This window comes from Castanea sativa, chromosome 4 (assembly GCF_040712315.1).
Source record: "Castanea sativa cultivar Marrone di Chiusa Pesio chromosome 4, ASM4071231v1".
NCBI classification, from domain to species: Eukaryota; Viridiplantae; Streptophyta; class Magnoliopsida; order Fagales; family Fagaceae; genus Castanea; species Castanea sativa.
Window position 1 is genome coordinate 32,648,554 of NC_134016.1, and position 19,362 is coordinate 32,667,915.

At 34.9% G+C, this 19,362-nt stretch overlaps 1 protein-coding gene and 2 pseudogenes across 1 annotated transcript; 1 reads left to right on the forward strand and 2 right to left on the reverse strand.

The window, feature by feature from the left end:
* Positions 1–1,735: 1,735 nt before the first annotated feature.
* The window catches only part of LOC142630916 (TMV resistance protein N-like), a 56,718-nt pseudogene continuing 39,091 nt past the window's right edge, over positions 1,736–19,362 (forward strand).
* On the reverse strand, positions 12,711–13,085 carry LOC142632735 (uncharacterized). Its single transcript, XM_075807084.1, has one exon. The coding sequence runs from the start codon at positions 13,083–13,085 to the stop codon at positions 12,711–12,713; it is 375 nt and encodes a 124-aa protein (XP_075663199.1).
* LOC142630805 (trans-resveratrol di-O-methyltransferase-like) lies at positions 16,182–17,569 on the reverse strand (annotated as a pseudogene).

Here is a 19,362-nt window from a genome sequence, read left to right on the forward strand (position 1 = left end):
TGCTACCTCTACATTAAAGACTCTGCACCTACCTCCTTGGCCGCATTAATGGGGGAGTGACCCCTGAATAGTAGAAGTCAGCCTTCTTGCTATAATTTAAAGACTTCCAGAGGGTGGTGGATGGGACAGGTGGCTAATAGGGTGATTTGTGTGACATGTGGACAAAGAGGGAAGAAGAAGAAGTATTTAAGGAGGAAAGAGGGCAAAGAAAGAGGGGGAGAAATATTAAGAACTGTGGTCTTTGAGAAAAGAAAAAGACAAATAATATATAATTTGTCCTCAGCTCACGTCCGAGGAAGTTTGTTTTTCCCCGTTTGTCTTTTATTTGCAAACACTGTAATATTTTAGTCTGTTAATCAAGTTTCGAATATCACTAAACTAGATTGCGAGCCCACACTCTACAAATTTCATTGTTTAAGGCTCATTGGGCCTGAGTCCATGTGTGTTTTTGGGTCCAGGCGCAATTGTGCACTTACAAGCGCTTTTAAAAAAAAAAAGCAATACACAAAAAAATTCACAATATTTTTCACAATAGTTGAGTTGGCAAACTTACCACCATCAATCTAGCTACCACAAAAAGTTTTGTCAAAGTTTTTTTTTTTTTTTTTTTTTGTCTATAGACTTTCTAAAAAGAAATCTATTTGATTCATGTTAATTAGTAAAAATTTTGATTCAAAACAAGATAATAGAGTTTAAGTATTATTTAATTTTTTAAGTCATATTTAAATAGATAAAGAGTCTTAATTTTAGTTTTCTCGTTTTGTCCCTAAATATATTAAGCCGCCCCTCCCTACGCATGTACAGGTGATGATAACCAATGCCAAATCCTAAATATAACAAGCAATTAGTAGAATTAGTAGAAACGATAGTTGTTTATGATTCTGCTTTCTTGAAAACATGAAAAGCCCACCAACACCAACATCAAGCAATTTTCTGTTCCTTTCTCTCTTCTGTTTTTTCCCTTTTTCGTTTAATTTTGTTTACCGTAAAATTCAATAAGTAAGAACTAAGAAGGTGAAAAAAAGAAGAAAACTGAACGGTGAGTTTCAATTCAAGGTTCTGAGCAACGTAACCAGTGGTAGAGGATTCACATAGGAGCAAGTGCTAAGCAAGCTCACCAGTGAACTTACTAAAACCCTATAGGCATATCTCATGGTACAGCAAATCCTTTTGCAAAGTCATTAATTTTTTATTACATGTACGAAAGAAATCTACTGAATTTTAAGATTAAATTTTCAATATTTAGATATGTTAAACCGTGTAGAAATAGTTACTGAAAACGTCAAAAAACAAATTTCCAATAAGTTCTTCAGCCAGAAGTTATGTACAAAGAAAAATAGTTGGTATGTTCAATGTTCTAATTAAAGAATAATATGGTTGTCAGGTTCATTGTAGTTTCTCTCATTAATATATTCTTTTTATTTTTTATATATAGTTGAATTGTGTCATCGTTTTCCCACTTGCACCCTTATTTGTTTAAATTTTTAACAATCGAGTTGTTGACCTCACTGCAAAACGAGGATGTGAATTCTTGCATGTAACTTTCTCAGTTTCTCTCTTTGATTCCAATGCCCTTTTTATTTTAACGAGCATTACCTAATATGCACTGAATCTGGCTTTGAAATGAATTAAAGAATTGGAAACAGACGCTGGTTTTAGCAATGAGGAAACTTCCTAGAACTTACCTAAACTGTCTAACATGAACAGAAACTGGTCCACACTTGATTTAAAGTTAGTAACCATTACTTTCCACAGCTTCTCTATATCATACACTCTGTGTCACAATTGACCGTCTCTGATCTCTATTATTTTCCCTTTTCTCAAACTGAGCACACACAAAGTTATTTTTTGCGACGAATCGTTTAAGCCTTTTCATTTCGTCGACCTTGACAACGTGATTCACACCCTCAAGGTTCTCTCTCTTCTCTTATGCAAATGCTTTCTTTGTCTGAATTCAGAATTCTATGTTTTTCTTTATATATTAAATTTATATTTGATTTGAATGATGAGAAAGTAGAGGGAAAGGGGTGGAACATAAAATTTGTTTATCAGGTTTTTCTGTGTGTTTTCTTATTGTTTTATATCTGAATTTCTCCTCTTGTAGTGATCGTCAAATAAATAAATTATATTTTTTTTAATACTACGGATGAAACCAGAAATCTAGTTTATGGGGGCCAAGGCATAAGCCCAAAAAAAAAAAAAAAAAAACTAAAATGAAGACTAAATAAACTATGAAAAATAGAATTAATATACAATCAATATTAACGAGACTTTAATTAAAAAAAAAATACAACTTATTTGCTTTCTAAATTAAATTTGATGTTCTTATTTTAAATAATGAAATATTCTATGATTTGATTTTGCAATAATTTTCCTTTCAATGTAGAAAGTCAATAGCCTTTTAGAAAGAAATATCTTCATTTTTATTTCAAAGCCTAATATTGACAATATTTATCATTGAAAATGTTCGTGTAGTAGTTGTAGTAAAAGTAAAAAGAGTAAATATAGCACATAGCACTAATTAGTTACCAGGAACTTACTCTTGCTTCTCTTATCTTTTCTTAATGGAGGAGTAAATCGCATACATATAGGCTATAGCACTAATTAGGTTCATCCATGTACCACGCCTAAAGAAACCAAAAAAGCAAAGTCAAGAGTAAATGTAATTAAGAAGTCAGTCGTAGTAAGGGTAAAAGTATCCTGGAGCGTTGTTTCATAGTAGGAAACAATACTTTTTTTTGTTTGGTATAAATTAAATGAGGAAGTTACTTATAGAGAAAGGGTTGATTTTTTAATTGAAGACTTGATTTTTTATTTTTGCTTTTTATAATCTTTATTGTAGTTCAAGATTTGGCAATATATTTCAATGGCTTCCTCATCATTTTCTTCCTCAACATCAAGTTGGAAATATGATGTCTTTCTTAGTTTTAGAGGTGAGGATACTCGCAATACTTTTACGGATCATCTATATGATGCTTTGAAAAAGAAGGGCATTATTACCTTTAAAGATGTGGAAAAACTTGAGACAGGAAAGTCTATTTCATCAGAGCTCTTTAAAGCAATAGAAGATTCGAGGATTGCATTGGTCATTCTCTCAAAAAACTATGCATCTTCTACATGGTGTTTGGATGAACTTGGAAAGATTGTTGACTGCATGAAAGAGAAGGGAATGACAGTTCTGCCAGTTTTTTATGATGTGGATCCATCTGATGTTCGAAAACAATTAAAAACTTTTGAAAAAGCTTTTGTTGCACATGAAGAAAGAATTAAGGAAAATGTGGAGAAGGTTGAAATGTGGAAAAATGCTTTGACAAAAGTGGCCAATCTTAAAGGGTGGCATTTATTGAATAGGTAATCCAATTTCACATATTTCTTTCTTTTAAATATTCAACTCTTCTTATCTTTAATCTTGTTTTGAGGCTTAAGAAAACCTACATACATCTTCATGATTCTTTCAATTTTTCCTTTAGCCAATTATTTTTTTTTTCCAATTGAAAGAATAGAACATTGGAGTTCTACTTATTTTCTTTTGTGTGGCTTATTTATTGTTGGTTTAAACTCACCACGTAACGTTCTCTCTCCATTGCAGGCCTGAGTCAAAAATCATCCAAAACATTGTGGAAGACATATGGCATAAATTGAGTTATGCATTCTCTGAATGTAATGAAGGCAAAGTTGGAATAATTTCTCGAGGTGAGAAATTGGTGTCACTTTTGTCTATAGGGTCAATGATGTTCGCATTATAGGGCTTTGGGGGATGGGTGGACTTGGTAAAACAACTCTTGCTAGAGTTGTTTTTCGCATGGTTTCTAAGAAGTTTGAAAGTTGTTGTTTTCTCTCCAATGTTAGGGAAGAATATGAAAAAAGTGGTTTAGTTCCACTCCAACAACTACTTATTCTTAAACTTTTGGATGAAAGCATGAATATACACGATGTTGATGAAGGAGTTTTCACAATCAAGAATAGGTTACGTCATAAAAGAATTCTTCTCGTTCTTGATGATGTAAATCAATTAGAGCAATTAGACAACTTAGTTGGGAATCACATTTGGTTTGGGTTAGGTAGTAGAATAATCATAACAACAAGGGATAGGCATTTACTACAATTAGCAGATGACATATATGATGTTGAGGGATTGGATGATAATGAAGCTCTTTATCTTTTGAGTTTGAAAGCTTTTAAAACAAATCATCCTCCCAAAGATTTTTTAGAGTTGTCCAAAGAATTTGTGCATTATGCCAAAGGACTTCCTTTAGCTATTGAAACTTTGGGTTTCTTTTTGTTTAATAGAGGTGTCGATATATGGAAAGGTACATTGAAAAGGCTTAAAGAATTTCCTGAAAGTGCAATTCTTCAAAAGCTTAAAATAGGTTATGATGGACTGCAAGAAATAGAGCAAAAAATATTTCTATATGTTGCATGTTTTTTTAATCATGAGGAAAAAAATAGTGTAGTACAAACACTACATTATCTTGGCCTTTACCTTGATGTTGGCTTAAGGGTTCTTGTTGATAAATCTCTCATAAAAATGAATGACTCTGAAGTGTGTGTGCATGATTTACTACAAGAAATGTTGCCAAGAAATAGTTCGTGAAGAGTGCCGTGAAGATCCTGGAAAGCGTAGCATTCTATGGTCATTTGAGGACATTAATAATGTACTAAAAAACAATACGGTAAGTGGTTATTTAGAAAGCTTGTGCATATAGCCTATCATATTATTCAAACTAGTTCAACTTATAGTAGCATTGACAATCATACATTTTGCAATTTAGTAATCCCTTTTGTTCATGTTTATTAGGGAATAGAAGCAATTCAAGGCATGGCCTTAAAGTTGCCTAGATTGAAAGAGGCAAATTGGAATCCTGAATCATTTTCAAAGATGCGTCATCTTAAATTGCTTAGAATTGATAATGTTCACCTTTTACATGATCCCAAACATCTGCCGGATAGCTTAAGAGTTCTTATTTGGAGTGGGTACTCTTCAAAATCTTTGCCATCAAGTCTCCATCTAACGGTAATATAGCCACCCTTAAACAATTTTATTTTTATTTTGCATTCAACTTTAAGGTTTATAAATGCTAATTGTTTTATGTTTCTTTTTTGGGGGGTTTTAACAGAATTTTGATAGCTTGAAATTTATCCAATTGATCAGGTCTCCAAACCTTATTAAAACCCCTAATTTTAACAAAATTCCAGTTCTTGAGAAATTGGTTCTTCAAGATTGTATAAATCTACGTGGGGTGCACCCATCAATTGGAGTTCATAAAAAGTTAATTCATCTTTGTATAAAAGGTTGTAGAAACCTCAAAAGTCTTCCAACCAAGCTTGAAATGGAGTCTCTTGAGACTCTTATTCTTTCTGGATGTTCAAAAATTAAAAAAATTCCAGAATTTGGGGAAAACATGCAGCATGTGTTGAAGCTTTACTTGGATGAAATTGCTATTACTAAACTACCCACATCAATTAGGTATTTGACTGGCCTTGCTGTATTGAATATAAGAGATTGCAAAAGTCTCACATGTCTACCAAGCACCATTTTTAATTTGAAGTTACTTAAAGAAATGAATATTTCTGGATACTCAAAACTTGAGGGACTGCCTGAGATATTGGGGAACGCTGAAAGTGTAGAGAAGTTAGATGTGAGTGGAACTGCTATAAAAGAGGCGCCTTCTTCCAATGGTCTCTTAAAAAATCTTATGCTATCTTTCCATGAATGTAAATCTAGATCTTGGTATGATCTCCTCCCTTTTTATTCAAGGCCAAAAATTCCAAATCTTGTGGGATTTTCCTCTCTATCGAGTTTGTGTTCTTTGGCCAAATTGAAGCTAAGTGACTGCAATCTCAGGGCAATTCCAAATGATATTGGTTGCTTATTCTCTTTAGAAGCAATAGATCTGAACGGAAATAGTTTTGTTTGCCTTCCTGACAGCATTAGTAAACTATCTAATTTGCGAAGATTGGATTTGATTAATTGCATGAGTCTTCGATCATTGCCAAAGCTTCCATTAAGTATTGTAATAATTTGGGGATATGGTTGTACCTCACTGGAAACAGTACCAGATCTACTAAAACCTAATTCTTTATGTGAGGTAGAGCTTTTTCTTGCAAATTGCAGTAAACTGGTTGACAATCAAGGTTTCATTGACATGTTTTTTGCAGTAATAAGAAAGCAACTTCAGGTATCTCTCTCTCTCTCTCTCTCTCTCTCTCTCTCTTTGTGTTATAAACAACATGCTTTGTATATTTTAGGGACTCTCTCTTGACGGTAGATTTGACTATCCTAGTTACAATTGGAGATATGACATGGTTATTCCTGGAAGTGTAATTCCAAAGTGGTTTAGGTATCAAATTATGGGGGTTGAAGTGAATATAAAAGAACCTTCTTCTCATTTGTTTACTAATGAGTGGATGGGGATTGCTGTTTGCGTTGTATATTGTTCTTTTCCACCTCACCAAATCCAGGGCTACAGTTCACTGTCCTGTCAGTTGATAGTGAATGGAAATAAATTGAATGCTACTCCAACCATTGGACAAGAAGTTAATTCATCAGATCATATGTGGCTACTTTATTTGCATAATCAATACTGCAAGGAATCGGAGAAGGACATAAAACTACTGAAGAAATGTGAAGCAAATGAATTCAGCCAGGTTGGCATTAAAATTAAAAACTATCCACGCACGATAGTCAAGAAATACGGGTTCCGTATGGTATACAAGAAAGACATAGAAGATCTAAACCAAACTATGGCTCAGAGTAGCAACACCAGCATCATTCCTTATGAGGACTTGGGTGTTCTCCACCATAATTCTGACAATTCGATGGTGGTAGGAGATGGTAACATAGCAAAACGAACCCGTGACGATTATGATGGGGCTGGACCTAGTGGAGAAGGAAGCTTTAATGATATACCAAACCCAAAAAGGATTGAAAGGCTCCCAGAATTTAAACCCATGGTAACTCTTGATTATCCAGAATCAAGTGAGTAGGAATGTCTTGAGGAGTTTAGTGATTGAAGGGTTCAAATACCTTGTAAGTCAATGAATCGAAATTACTTACTATATTTTCTCTTGATTACCGGTATGTCATTGTCTTTTTTTAATCTTTAGTTTTTTTAATTGCTGCACTATATTTTTTCCTAAAGTTACTCGTTTAATGCAAAAACAAAGATTTTAAAACATAGTGTTATAAAGTAAACAATGATTATGGTATTTTTGGTTCAGTTTTTTTGTGTTGGTTGCCCTCTTGATGTTGGATTATTGGACTTGTTCATGAGGAGAAACTCTCATCACCAAAAGACAGGAAGACAAGTGCAGTCCATTGTATGCTTCTGATTTTCGCTTGCTCTAATAGATTACACGGTAAAATCTGAACTTTTGTTGCCTATAAATAGTTCATTATTTAAAAAAATTTCAAAATGCAAAAACAATATATGCATGCCACTGAAAACATTATAATCGGAATTAATTGTTATGTCATTACAGATTATATATGTGAAGTCATGTATAAATCACAATCAAAATGATTAGTCTAGCTAGATGTAGCATCCATCAAGCTTCCTCGTTGAAGGTTTTCTACAGTTGTGTACTTATTAACCTTTAACGAAAGAAAATGCTCTTTTTCTGATAAAGAGACTGGCTGATTTTTCCATTCTTGTATATACCCTCTTTTATATTTTTTTGGTTGCCCTGAAATTTTCATTGTTACAATGAAAAAACAATCATAGAAGTTATTAAAATGATTTATATTAGCATGTTTGAGGACATTATATTGTAATTCGCACAATGCAACAAACTCTACAATCAAGTCACAGTTAGTGAATGTTCAAAATTTCAAACATCAAGAGTTTAATTATAACTTACTTTTTATGAGGAATTAATGTGGATATGTAAAATTTACTTAATGACCAAATCATTCAACTGAGTTCTTCATATGTTCAAATAACGTCAACATTTTTCATAATTGATTGATCCATAGGTCAACTGAAAAAGGGATTTGCATTAGCATAAGTTATGTTTTTGGTAATTTGCTTAAGCTTTCATATTAGGAACCTAAGGTTGTACCTTTAGGTAAATATATTGCTAGATTTTAGACATGCCGTAATGGTTCCGTGATTTATCATAATTGAATGTGGAATAGTAAGTAGAACTAAATGGCCATAGCCATGTGCTACTTTTATTCTGCAATGTAAGAAAATTATCATTCACATCACTATCCTCTGTAATGCTTGTGTTGAAGCAATGGTGAGACCTTATTTCAATCCCACTTAAAAGTAACATCTTTTTATCTGACTTTTGTTTCTAGGTTATGTATATATAAGACTAATGATTTAAAACTCTTTCATTATGAAGCGGCTGTTTAATTATGTAAGTGTTTACCATAAGACTTTTGTGCTTTTTCCCCTTAATGTAGTTGACAGTTTTTCAACCTTTTAAAACTTTTACTCTGAATCAAATTATTGACTAAAAGTTGTCCATACCCATTTCATATTGTTACCAGGCAAAAGCTGAAACAAACCAAATGACCTATCTCTAACTTAATTAAGTTAGACCTTGTTAGAGAGACTCAACTAGAATTAGAATTAAAGGAAAAAAGTAGACAGTAGAAACCTAGCCATACATCAAACTTATTATATAACATCGGAGGAAAATTTTCCTTAACAATGCTCAGACTGGGGAAGGCAAGCAATTGTGTAGACGAGGTTGAAAAATGAGGATGGTAGCTTGCTTAGATTTGTAAGCCCTCCTGTTCTACTCGCCCTTATTGTTGTATTACATCTTTAATTTAAGTTTTCTCAAATTCTTCCCATTGGGTTTTGTTGTTTACTGTGAAAGTGTTTTAGGGTTTGATAAGTTAACCCTAACATATAGAATATTATTTATATATAAAGTAAATGATATTACTGTTTTGCCCCTATTACTCATAACACTCCCCCTCAAGCTGGAGAGTATATATATCATACAATCCTAGCTTGTTACATAATAAACCCAAACGAGTCTTACATAAGGCTTTAGTAAACATATCAGCAATTTGGACTCTTGTAAAAACATGTGGAGTAGCAATTACACCATCTTCTACTTTCTCCCGAGTAATATGACAATCTACTTCAATATGCTTGGTTCGCTCTTGGAACATGGGATTGGAGGCAATGTGAATTGTTGCTTGATTATCACAATGCATAGTCATAAGTAGCTTCACAACGAATCTTAATTCCTCAAGTAAATGCTTAATCCACATAAGCTCACATGATGTGTGTGCCATGGCTTTATACTCAGCCTCTGCACTAGACCTAGCAACAACAGTTTATTTCTTACTTCTCCAAGTAATCAGATTTCCTCCCAGAAAAGTGCGATACCCAATAGTGGATTTTCTATCTGATGGTGATCCAGCCCAATTAGCATCAGTGTAGGCTTCTACCCGTAGGTGACCATTAGCTTTATACAAAAGACCACGGCCTAGATGTGCTTTAAGATACCTCACAATTCAAATAACTGCCTCCCAATGTGGAAGGCGAGGATCTTTCATAAACTGGCTCAAAACACTAACTGCAAATGATATATCTAGGTGAGTAATTGTGAGATAATTTAGTTTACGAACCAAACAACGATATCTCCCAGGATTAGATAACAGCTCCCCCTGATTTTCATACAATTTGACATTAGGATCCATAGGAGTCTCCACTGATTTAGATACTAACAAGCCAGTTTCTTCCAAAATATCCAACACATACTTCCTCTGTGATAAACTGATGCTTTCTTTAGATCGTGCTACCTTAATACCCAAGAAATAACGAAGTTTACCCAGATCCTTAGTTCGAAAGGAGTTTTGGAGGTATCTTTTCAAATCATCAATACCCTGCTTGTCATCTCCAGTTATTATAATATCATCAACATATACTATAAACAAATTCTTTCCTCTATCAGAGGTATGAGAAAACACAGAGTGATTAGAGTGGCAACGACGCAATCTAAACTTTAACACTACCTCATTGAATTTACCAAACCAAGCTCTAGGAGATTGTTTAAGACCATAGATAGCCTTATACAACCTACACACTTTTCCAGACACCCCCTAAGCAACAAACCCAGGCGGTTGCTCCATATACACCTCTTCCTTCAAAATTGCCATTCAAGAAGGCATTTTTAACATTTAATTGAAATAATGGCCAACACAAATTAGCAACCAAGGAGTTCAAAATCCGAACAGAAGAAATTTTAGCAACAGGTGAGAATGTCTCGGCATAGTCAATACCGTATGTTTGGGTATAGCCTTTGGCAACCAAGCGAGCCTTCAAATGCTTAATAGAACCATTAGGAAAATACTTCATAGTATACACTTAACGACAACCAACAATAGTTTTCGTTGGAGGGCGAGTAACTAAAGACCATGTAGCATATTCAGACAGGGCAGGCATTTCTGCCTCCATAGCAGATTCCCAACCAGAGATGGACAAAGCCTCCTGGACAAACTTAGGAACAACAGTAGAATTCAAGGATGTGGTAAAGGCATGAAGAGATGGAGACAAGTGGCCATACAAGAAAAACTGAGAGATAGGGTGAGAGGTACAAGAATGCTTACCTTTGCACAAAGCAATTGGAAGAGAGGCAGGATCAGGAGTCGGATCACTAGGCGGGGTAGAAGTCTCTGTTGGAGGTTTCTGCCGACGACAATATACCTGGAGTGGTTTCTAAGGAGATTCAATAAGAGACGCAGGTGGTAGGAGAGGAAGACAAGGAGGAGAACTGTCACTATAAACCAAAGGAGAGAAATAGGTCTGAGATTCATCAAATGTGACATCAGCACTAATGAAATGACGCCCAAGAGTAGGTGAGTAACATCGGTATCCTTTCTGAGTACGAGAATACCCAAGAAAAACACATTTAATGGATCTAGGATCAAGTTTGCCACTCTTTGGACCTAAGATATGAACATAGCACACACAACCAAAGATCTTTTGAGGCACAGGAAACAAAGGTGCATCAGGAGAGAGCACAGTATAGGGGATCTGACCACTTAGAACAGTGGAAGGCATATGATTAATTAGGTGATAGGCGTGAGAACAGTATCACTCCAATATTATTTGGGAACACGTATATGAAACTTTAAGGCATGAGTGACCTCTAACAAATGACGCATTTTGTGTTTAGCAACACCATTTTGTTGTGGAGTATGGAGGCATGAAGATTGGTGAATGATACCATGATCATCAAAAAATTGAGACAAAGATGAATGAAAATATTCATGAGCATTATCTGACCAAAAAATACGAAGTGAAGCATTAAACTGAGTCTTTATTTCCATATAAAATAATTTGAAAATTGAGTACAATTCAGACCGTTCTTTCATAAGATAAAGATAGGTGACTCTAGAATAATCATCAACAAAAATGACAAAATATCTAAATCCCAACAATGAGGGAGTGTTTATTGGACCCCAAATATTAGAATGAACTAAATAAAAATGACTACTAACACGACTCTCACGCCTAGAGGCAAAAGGCACCCTATGGTGTTTACCCAACTGACATGCTTCACATTGTAAAGACTCAATTTGGCGACATGACGGAACTAATGACTTCAAATTCTTGAGAGATGGATGACCAAGGCGACAATGACGCTGAAGAGGCGAGATAGACAAATGAGAAGCCACTAAATGGGAAGAACCACATCGATCCAAGTAATAAAGTCCATTGGCTTCACGCCCTCCACCAATAATCTTCCCCGTCTTGAGATCCTGAAAGATACAATGAGTGGATAAAAAATGGCAGCACAATTCAAAATTTTAGTAAGCTTACTAATTGACAAAAGGTTAAAAGGAAAATCAGGAATATATAAGATAGAAGAGAGAGAAAGATTAGGACTGAGATTGGCAGTGCCCAAACCAGAAACTGTAGTGGCTGAGCCATTTGCCAATGTAACATTGGGAAGACTACTAGATTGCTCAAGGTCAAAGAGTGAACCTGAGGTACCTGTCATATGATCAGTAGCACCTGAGTCAATGACCCAAGGGTCCTGAGTGGCAAGACAATTAGCGGAAGTACCTTGTTGAGCCAAAGTAGCAGTAGAATCAGACCCAACAAAGTTGGAATGCAGAGACAAGAGGCGATTGTACTCTTCCTCAGGAATAGAGACTACTCTGGATGTTGGTGGAAGTGACTGTGAAGGCGGTTCTTGAACTTGAAAACTAGCTTGGTGAGCCGAGGGTTTACCATACAACTCCCAACAAAAGTCTACTGTATGATTTTCACCATGACAATAAGTGCACTTACAAAGATCACATCCTTTACCACGACCCCCTTGTTCACTACCACAGCCCTCTTGGTCACGACCTCCATGGCCTTGACCCCCACGACCTCGACCTCCACGACCACCTCTGTTACTCCCCATATAAGTAGTAAAGGCGGATTTATCACCAGAAGGTAATGCATCAGTATTGGAGGAAGAGAAAGGGTCAGTACTCGAATAAGATAATATGGCCTGTCGAAGTCTACCAAAAACTTCACTCAAAGAAGGGAGATTTGGACTAGCTAAAATTTGTGATTTTACTGGATTCAAACTTTTAGGCAATCCAGAGAGGAAGTGAGCAACATGCATAGAATCTCGTTGTTTCTTCATAATTTTAACATCAGAGGAGATAGGTTGATAAATATTGAGTTCTTCACATACACCCTTAAAGTTGTTATAATAGTCTTCCAAAGACATATCACTCAAACTCAAGGAGAAATAATTTTGATGAAGATCATAATCCGCTTCAAATTGTTAACACTAGAGTAAAGTTCTTTGGCTTGTTCCCAAACAAGTTTAGCAGTTGGTAAGAAAACCAAACTACAATTGATCTTAGACTCCATGCTATTCCACAAACAACTCCTAATTTGTGCATCTTCGGCTCTCCAATCAGCAAATTTAGGGTCTGTAGGTGCAGGAGGTTCCTTAATCACGTAATCAAACTTCTTTCTACCAAGAAGAAAGACTTCAACTTCCTGTGCCCATTGAGCATAATTACTACCATTTAGACGAATGGAGGTAATTGACAACGTATCAGGAAATAAGAAATAATTAGGAGGCTGAGCATTGTCTTTGGACTCCATAATAGCAATTTGAAGAACAAACTAACGCTAAAGAAATATGTAAACTGAATTAAAACAAACTCCAACCAACAACCAATATACTTCAACCAATCAGCCACGCCAACAGCAGCTCATCTATCAAAGAATCAACACCAAACTATTCCAAAAAAAAAAACAAGGCAGCAACAGATCCATACCAACACCAAAAAAAAAATGCCCAATCCACCACTAAACATCAACCTAAGGCTGCTTGAACAAATAATCAGAGAACGTATTGAAGAAGAGAAGAAAAAATCAGACCATGGTTGAAACCCTTAATTGAAAACTCTGGCAGCGGCGCTAGGGTGTAGGAGCGGCGGCACGAGGACCGGCGAGTAAGCTAGGATGGGTCGCCGAAGGAGGGCGAGTAAAACCCTGCCTCTCTTGTGGTTAGGTGATGTCGATTTGGTGTCGCGAGACCGGAGAGAGGGTCACCGGCACTGGACAACTCCTTCAGCCACTAAATCGAGATCGTTGGAGGTCTCTATTAAGGTCGTTGGAGCTAGCGAGTAAGGTTATGGTTGCCGGCGACAACAATATTGGTGGGTGGTGGTCGGAGGGTTAATGGCAGCGGCGGGTTGGTGGCTCTGATACCATGTTGTTTACTGTGAAAGTGTTTTAGGGTTTGATAAGTCAACCCTAACACATAAAATATTATTTATATATAAAGTACATGATATTACTGTTTTGCTCCTATTACTCATAACAGGTTTGTTATTTTAGCTGAACGTATTAAATTTCACAATGGAATGGTGCGAAATTTTGATAATCATTGTCATTCATTTTTGAAAATTTTAAATTTTTTATATAATATTTTGGGACTCCCCTAGGGAAGTCAAATCCGCATCTTTTAATAGGTAAAGTTACACTTTGTCTTGGAAACAGGACTAGATTAGGAAGTGATACTCCCCTGAGGTGGATGCTTAATTTTTTATCAGCCCCTATCTCAAGGTGAGGAGCTACTGATAATCTGAGATGGCCTCAATGGCTCAATGTACCACATGGTCGATTTAAAGCCAAAATGAAGCTATTATAAAAAGTAGGGGGAACTCAGGTAAGGGATTCTTAATGGAGGGTCATAGCTCTTAGAGACAGCTGTGGGGGATTAAAGCTTCCTTTGAGGTTAATAATTTTTGTGTGGAAGTTTTGGCATGAGGACTTGTTAAAACAGAATAGTGAAATGAAACATAGTGAGTGATAGTAAGTGCGTCTTAAGCAATAAAGAATGGGAAAACTAGGATCATTTATTCCTAGAGTGCACTCTTCTTCAGGCTGTATTGCTTGGATTAGATTTGAGCCTTAGAACTAAATTCATTTCTCCTTGCTCTTTGAAGCAGTGGTTGGCTCAATGGATGGATGATCCAAAATTTTAAAAACAGGAATATTTGATGTTCTCTAGATGGATGTTTAAGGGTACAAAACGGTCTGCTTAAGAAGTGCTAATGCTTTGCTTTGCATGTATGCAGAAATCTCTAATGCACAACAAGCAGATCAGAGAAACTACAGGAAAGTACCTAGGCAAGAGAGTCCAGTTGTGGAGGGCTGTAGGTGTGGCTGACTATTGAGGGACACTAACAGGGATGGAGGGTGGTTTTGGTTATGTAACTACGTCATGCACTTGCAGGCTGTTGCTCTTCCATATGCAACCAAATGGCATGCAGCTAGATCAGATGCCCAGCTATATAACTTGGCTTTTGCAGCTTGTTTCGATAATTTCTAGAGTGGAGAACCTCTTTTGAGAAAGAAGGTTCCCTGGAACCTTTCTATGCTGATTGAAGACCTCAAGTACATAAAATTTGGAGAATGCTGGTAGTTATATATGCTGTTCATAAGAGAGTCACTGCAGATGTTGGGGCCTTGGCTACTCTTGTTTCAAAGTCTTACAAACATTTTTTGACTCTACTACTAGCCAAATATTATGACATTATTGTATCTGAAAATGAAGAAGTTATCTGCTTATCTTTACACCTTTATGGACTAATTTATGCCTTTGTCACATGTCTCCATGCAATCATTAAAAAGTGACAAATCCTTTTCCACTAAAATTTATTAGCTAGGTTTTTCTTTTCTTTTATTTGGTTTTCCTCTCTTGCTGTCTTCTTTTCAGACATTTAGGAGTCTAGTAGAATATATATAATGTCAAGTTTGAATTGAATTGGGTGCTATCACTTGAATTTTCTCATCAGCCTGTAATATTAATAGCATTGCTCTTTAATTATGCATGTCTTTACTAAATGACTTATGTGCTTTTGACATGCTTATAAGGCCTGTTTCTAACTCTCTGGCTTATTTGGTAGAAACCAAGTGGGCAGGTCTGTTATTGATCTACCGACACAACTTTAAGTGAGAACACTGAGCTTTGGAACCAGTTGTGTAGGTTATAATTACCTTCTAAGATGATCGTCTTTGTTTGATGCGTGAGCTTTTTGTTAGTGTTTGGCTATATTTTTAACATTAGATTAGCTAAGACTAGTTTAGCCAGTCTGATGCAAATGCAAACTCCAGTGCTATTGTAGTACCTCATACTCAAATATAATTGCTTTAAGCGCTTTTCTGCCACAGAAAGTAACTCTTGCTATCTATATTACTTTTCTCTATTATCCAATTTCAACTACTCATTATATTATTTTGCTAAGAGAAAATACAACAGCAGCAGCCAACAGATGACTCATTGGCAAGAGTACTAGACTCGTCTACACCAAGAACCAAGTTCAAGCACCGACCTATTAAGACACTAGCACTACAAATATTCCAAGTTTCCAACCACAAAAAATCCCAACACCTGGATTTAAATCCCCCTTCCCCCATTTGTAATTTTTACAAACAAACTTATTACATTAACCAAGAAACACCCACGATCTTAAGACAATGGATTCTTTTACATTTATGTTAAAGCTGAAAATGAAATTTTCCATTGAGTAATACAAAAGGACAGAGTTGCTAATTTTCTTGCAAGTGCCGCCCTTTATTCTCACATCTTCCCTGATCATTTTGATAATCTACCCTAAATTTTTATTTGACCTTCATGGATTCTTGCATTCTTTTAAAGCCATAAGATAATTAATACTTGTTTATCAGTTAAGGATAAACCTCAATAAGGGACTTTATGCCAAATGATGATGAGATTTTGTAGTGGCTAAAGCCAGCCTCAAAGAATAGATTTTCCCATTCCTTTTTGTTTCTCTCTTTCCCATTGGCATGAGCCATAATCAGTATATCAAAGAGGAGCTTTGCTCTGGTACTATCGTGTTCATCCTCCTCATTTATCACCGCATCTATAATAATTATCTTCCCTTTCTTACTTGTGCTTGTAATAGCCTCTTTGCACCTCTTCAGTATGTTGAACACATTCATCATCATTCCAATCATGCAAAATCCACTGCCAAATTATTAACCAACTCAATTAGGATTGAGAATATGATATCTTTAGCTTCTTATAATGCAACTAACTCCAAAATAATGTCAATTTACTTTTGAATTGGGGCAAGGGTGACACTGTAATATTTTTTTCTTTCACTTATGGGAGTTGGCAAAATTCTTAAGATTTGTGTTAACCTTTATCAATCTATCTATCTATTTCCTACCTATAGACATGTTTAAAGTGTTTTTTTAAAGGATATTATTATTATATACGTGTTAAATTACCAATTCTCTCAAAAGATTAAATTGTTAAGAAGTTATGATTTTAATCACTTAATCATAATTCTAATACCCCCATCACAAGTGAGTATAAACTCCCCTTAATAAATGTGGCCCGACATGCTAGATTTTTAATATTTTTAAATGAGAGGTAGAGTAAAGTTAGGGATCGAACTTAAGATCTTTTCCTCTAAACTTAATTTTTTAACCATAATTCTAATAGCAACATCTAAGCAAACATAGAAGAGACAATTGTTTCTACCAATATTAATGATCAAAACAAATAGAAGTATGCAACTTAAAAAACACAACCTAATTCCAAACTAAAATCGTTGATCTTTAAAGCAAAAATATTATGTTACACACATTCATCAAAATGGCATTTGCAGAAGTGATAGATTGAAACATATCCCCACTAACATACTTCAAATTTTCACCATCTGGCAAGTTGGCAACGACATGTGGGAGGTCAAGCACTGTACATTTTGGGTCTGTTTGGAATTCGCTTATTTTGCTGAAATTGAAAACTTTTTGCTGAAAGTACTGTAGATAAAGGTAAAAATTAGCTGAAATAATATAATTAGACCCATGAATAGTACCAAAAAATGTAGTGAGACCCATAAATAGTAGCAAAAATAAGTTGAATACTAAAATAAATTGGCAACTTTCATCAATGCCAAACGCACACTTCATGTGAGGCAATGCTTTAGAAATTATCCTTGCCACTATCCTAGTACCACCTCCAACATCAACCAATGAATCCAAACTCTCAAAAATGGGCTTGTAGTCCTTAATGATCAAGTTCGTAAATTGGAATCACTGGCCATTATCTTTTTGAGAGAGTTTCAACCTATGACGTCCACTCTTAATAATAGCTCTTTATGAACAGATCAAGACACCAATCAGTTTTTAGTATAGGCAGGGATTGAATCCCAAATCTCTTATTCAACCATTAGAGACTTTACCACTTGAGCTAATTGGAACCCACGCTGGCCATTATCCATATCTATATCTATATATACATATATTTAAAAATTAAGACGTAGAATTTAATGTTACTATAATCCTGTTGAGTCACCTCATCAACCAATTCATACTTTTAAAAGAGAAAAAATTCCTTTATGATTTTTCTATTTTATTTTATATAAAATAATTAAATATAGTTCATGGAGAAACCTGTTAATGCACTCCATTACTATTCAACATGTTACAATTCATTCATTTTAAATGCAAATATTTGACTATTCAGCTACCCAAATTGATTTCAACTTTTCATTTTTTTTTTATTTTTAATTTCAAGTAATTGTTAAAATTGAATAATTCGTTATCATTTTAGTGGATATATGTACATGTTTGACTATTCATTAGATGCAAATGTTTAACTATATTCAGCTATCCATATTGATTTCAACTTTTCGTTTTCTTCTTTCTAATTTCAAGTAATAGTTAAAATTGAACATTTAAACTTTTCATCCCCCTATTCTAAAAAAAAAACTCTCCTATTCCTCCAACCTTTCCCCTCTCTCTTTGCCACTTTATCTCCCTACTACTCTTTACTTTACCGTTAAACTTTCTTCATCATTTCATCTTTCTTATTTATTAACTCTTCTTCTCCCCCATCTTATTTTGTATGAATTTGATATCATTTATTCCATTCAATCCATATTTTTTCCACACAAAAACTGTGAGTACTCTCTCTCTCTCTCTCTCTCTCTCTCTTGTTTGATTTTTGTTCTTTCTTATAACTGTAATTTAGGTTGATGGTTTTTTTATTTAATTTTTTTGTGTTGTCTTTTTTACATTTCCCATCACAAATCACTCTTATAGCTTTGGTTGAATTTTGGTTTGGGTTAATATGTAGTTTTTTTTTTAAATAGAAATTTGAATTTATATCAAAACAAAATATACATGGCTACGAATTTGAATGTGCCTACCAATGGACTTCCACTTAACAGAGATGTATTCACATTGTTTTTAGCTTCATATACTTCTTTGGTAATGTGAATTTGAGAAAGACAAAAGGGTGAGCAAAGGATGTATGATATTTCATAATTCCCTATGTCTTGAAGAAAGTGGAGGGCCTATTAGTTTTCCTTCTACTGGAATTTTGTATAGAAAGCCTTTTGCTATAAGTTCCTTGACTTTTTGTTATTTTATAATGAAATGAGACTGAAAGTTTTCCTCTGCTTGACTAAACAACTAGAGATAGATATACTAATACTTTCAGAGAAGGCTGATATGGCTCTTAAAAAGTACAAGATGCATATGGTTGTGGCAAATGAGCTTTTAACTCACAAAGATGAGGTTGTAGTTGTTACAAGCAATGAAAAGATATCAGTTCGCCGTTACAAGACTCAGGTTGGTGATGTTGTGGAGAATCCCCTTATTAGACTTATTGTGGAGAGACATTCAGCTTATGTTAAGAAGCCAGATCTATGATATCTAAGCCTAAAATATCATCAAATGTTTGATATAACAGACATTTACCAAATTGCTCTATGGTAGCGGGTCCTTATGATAATCATTTGGATTATCTGGTAGGTTGACTTTCCTTTGGGCAAAAAATAAAAAAGAAATAAAAAGCATAATTTGATTTCAATCAAAATGCTTATAAAATAAC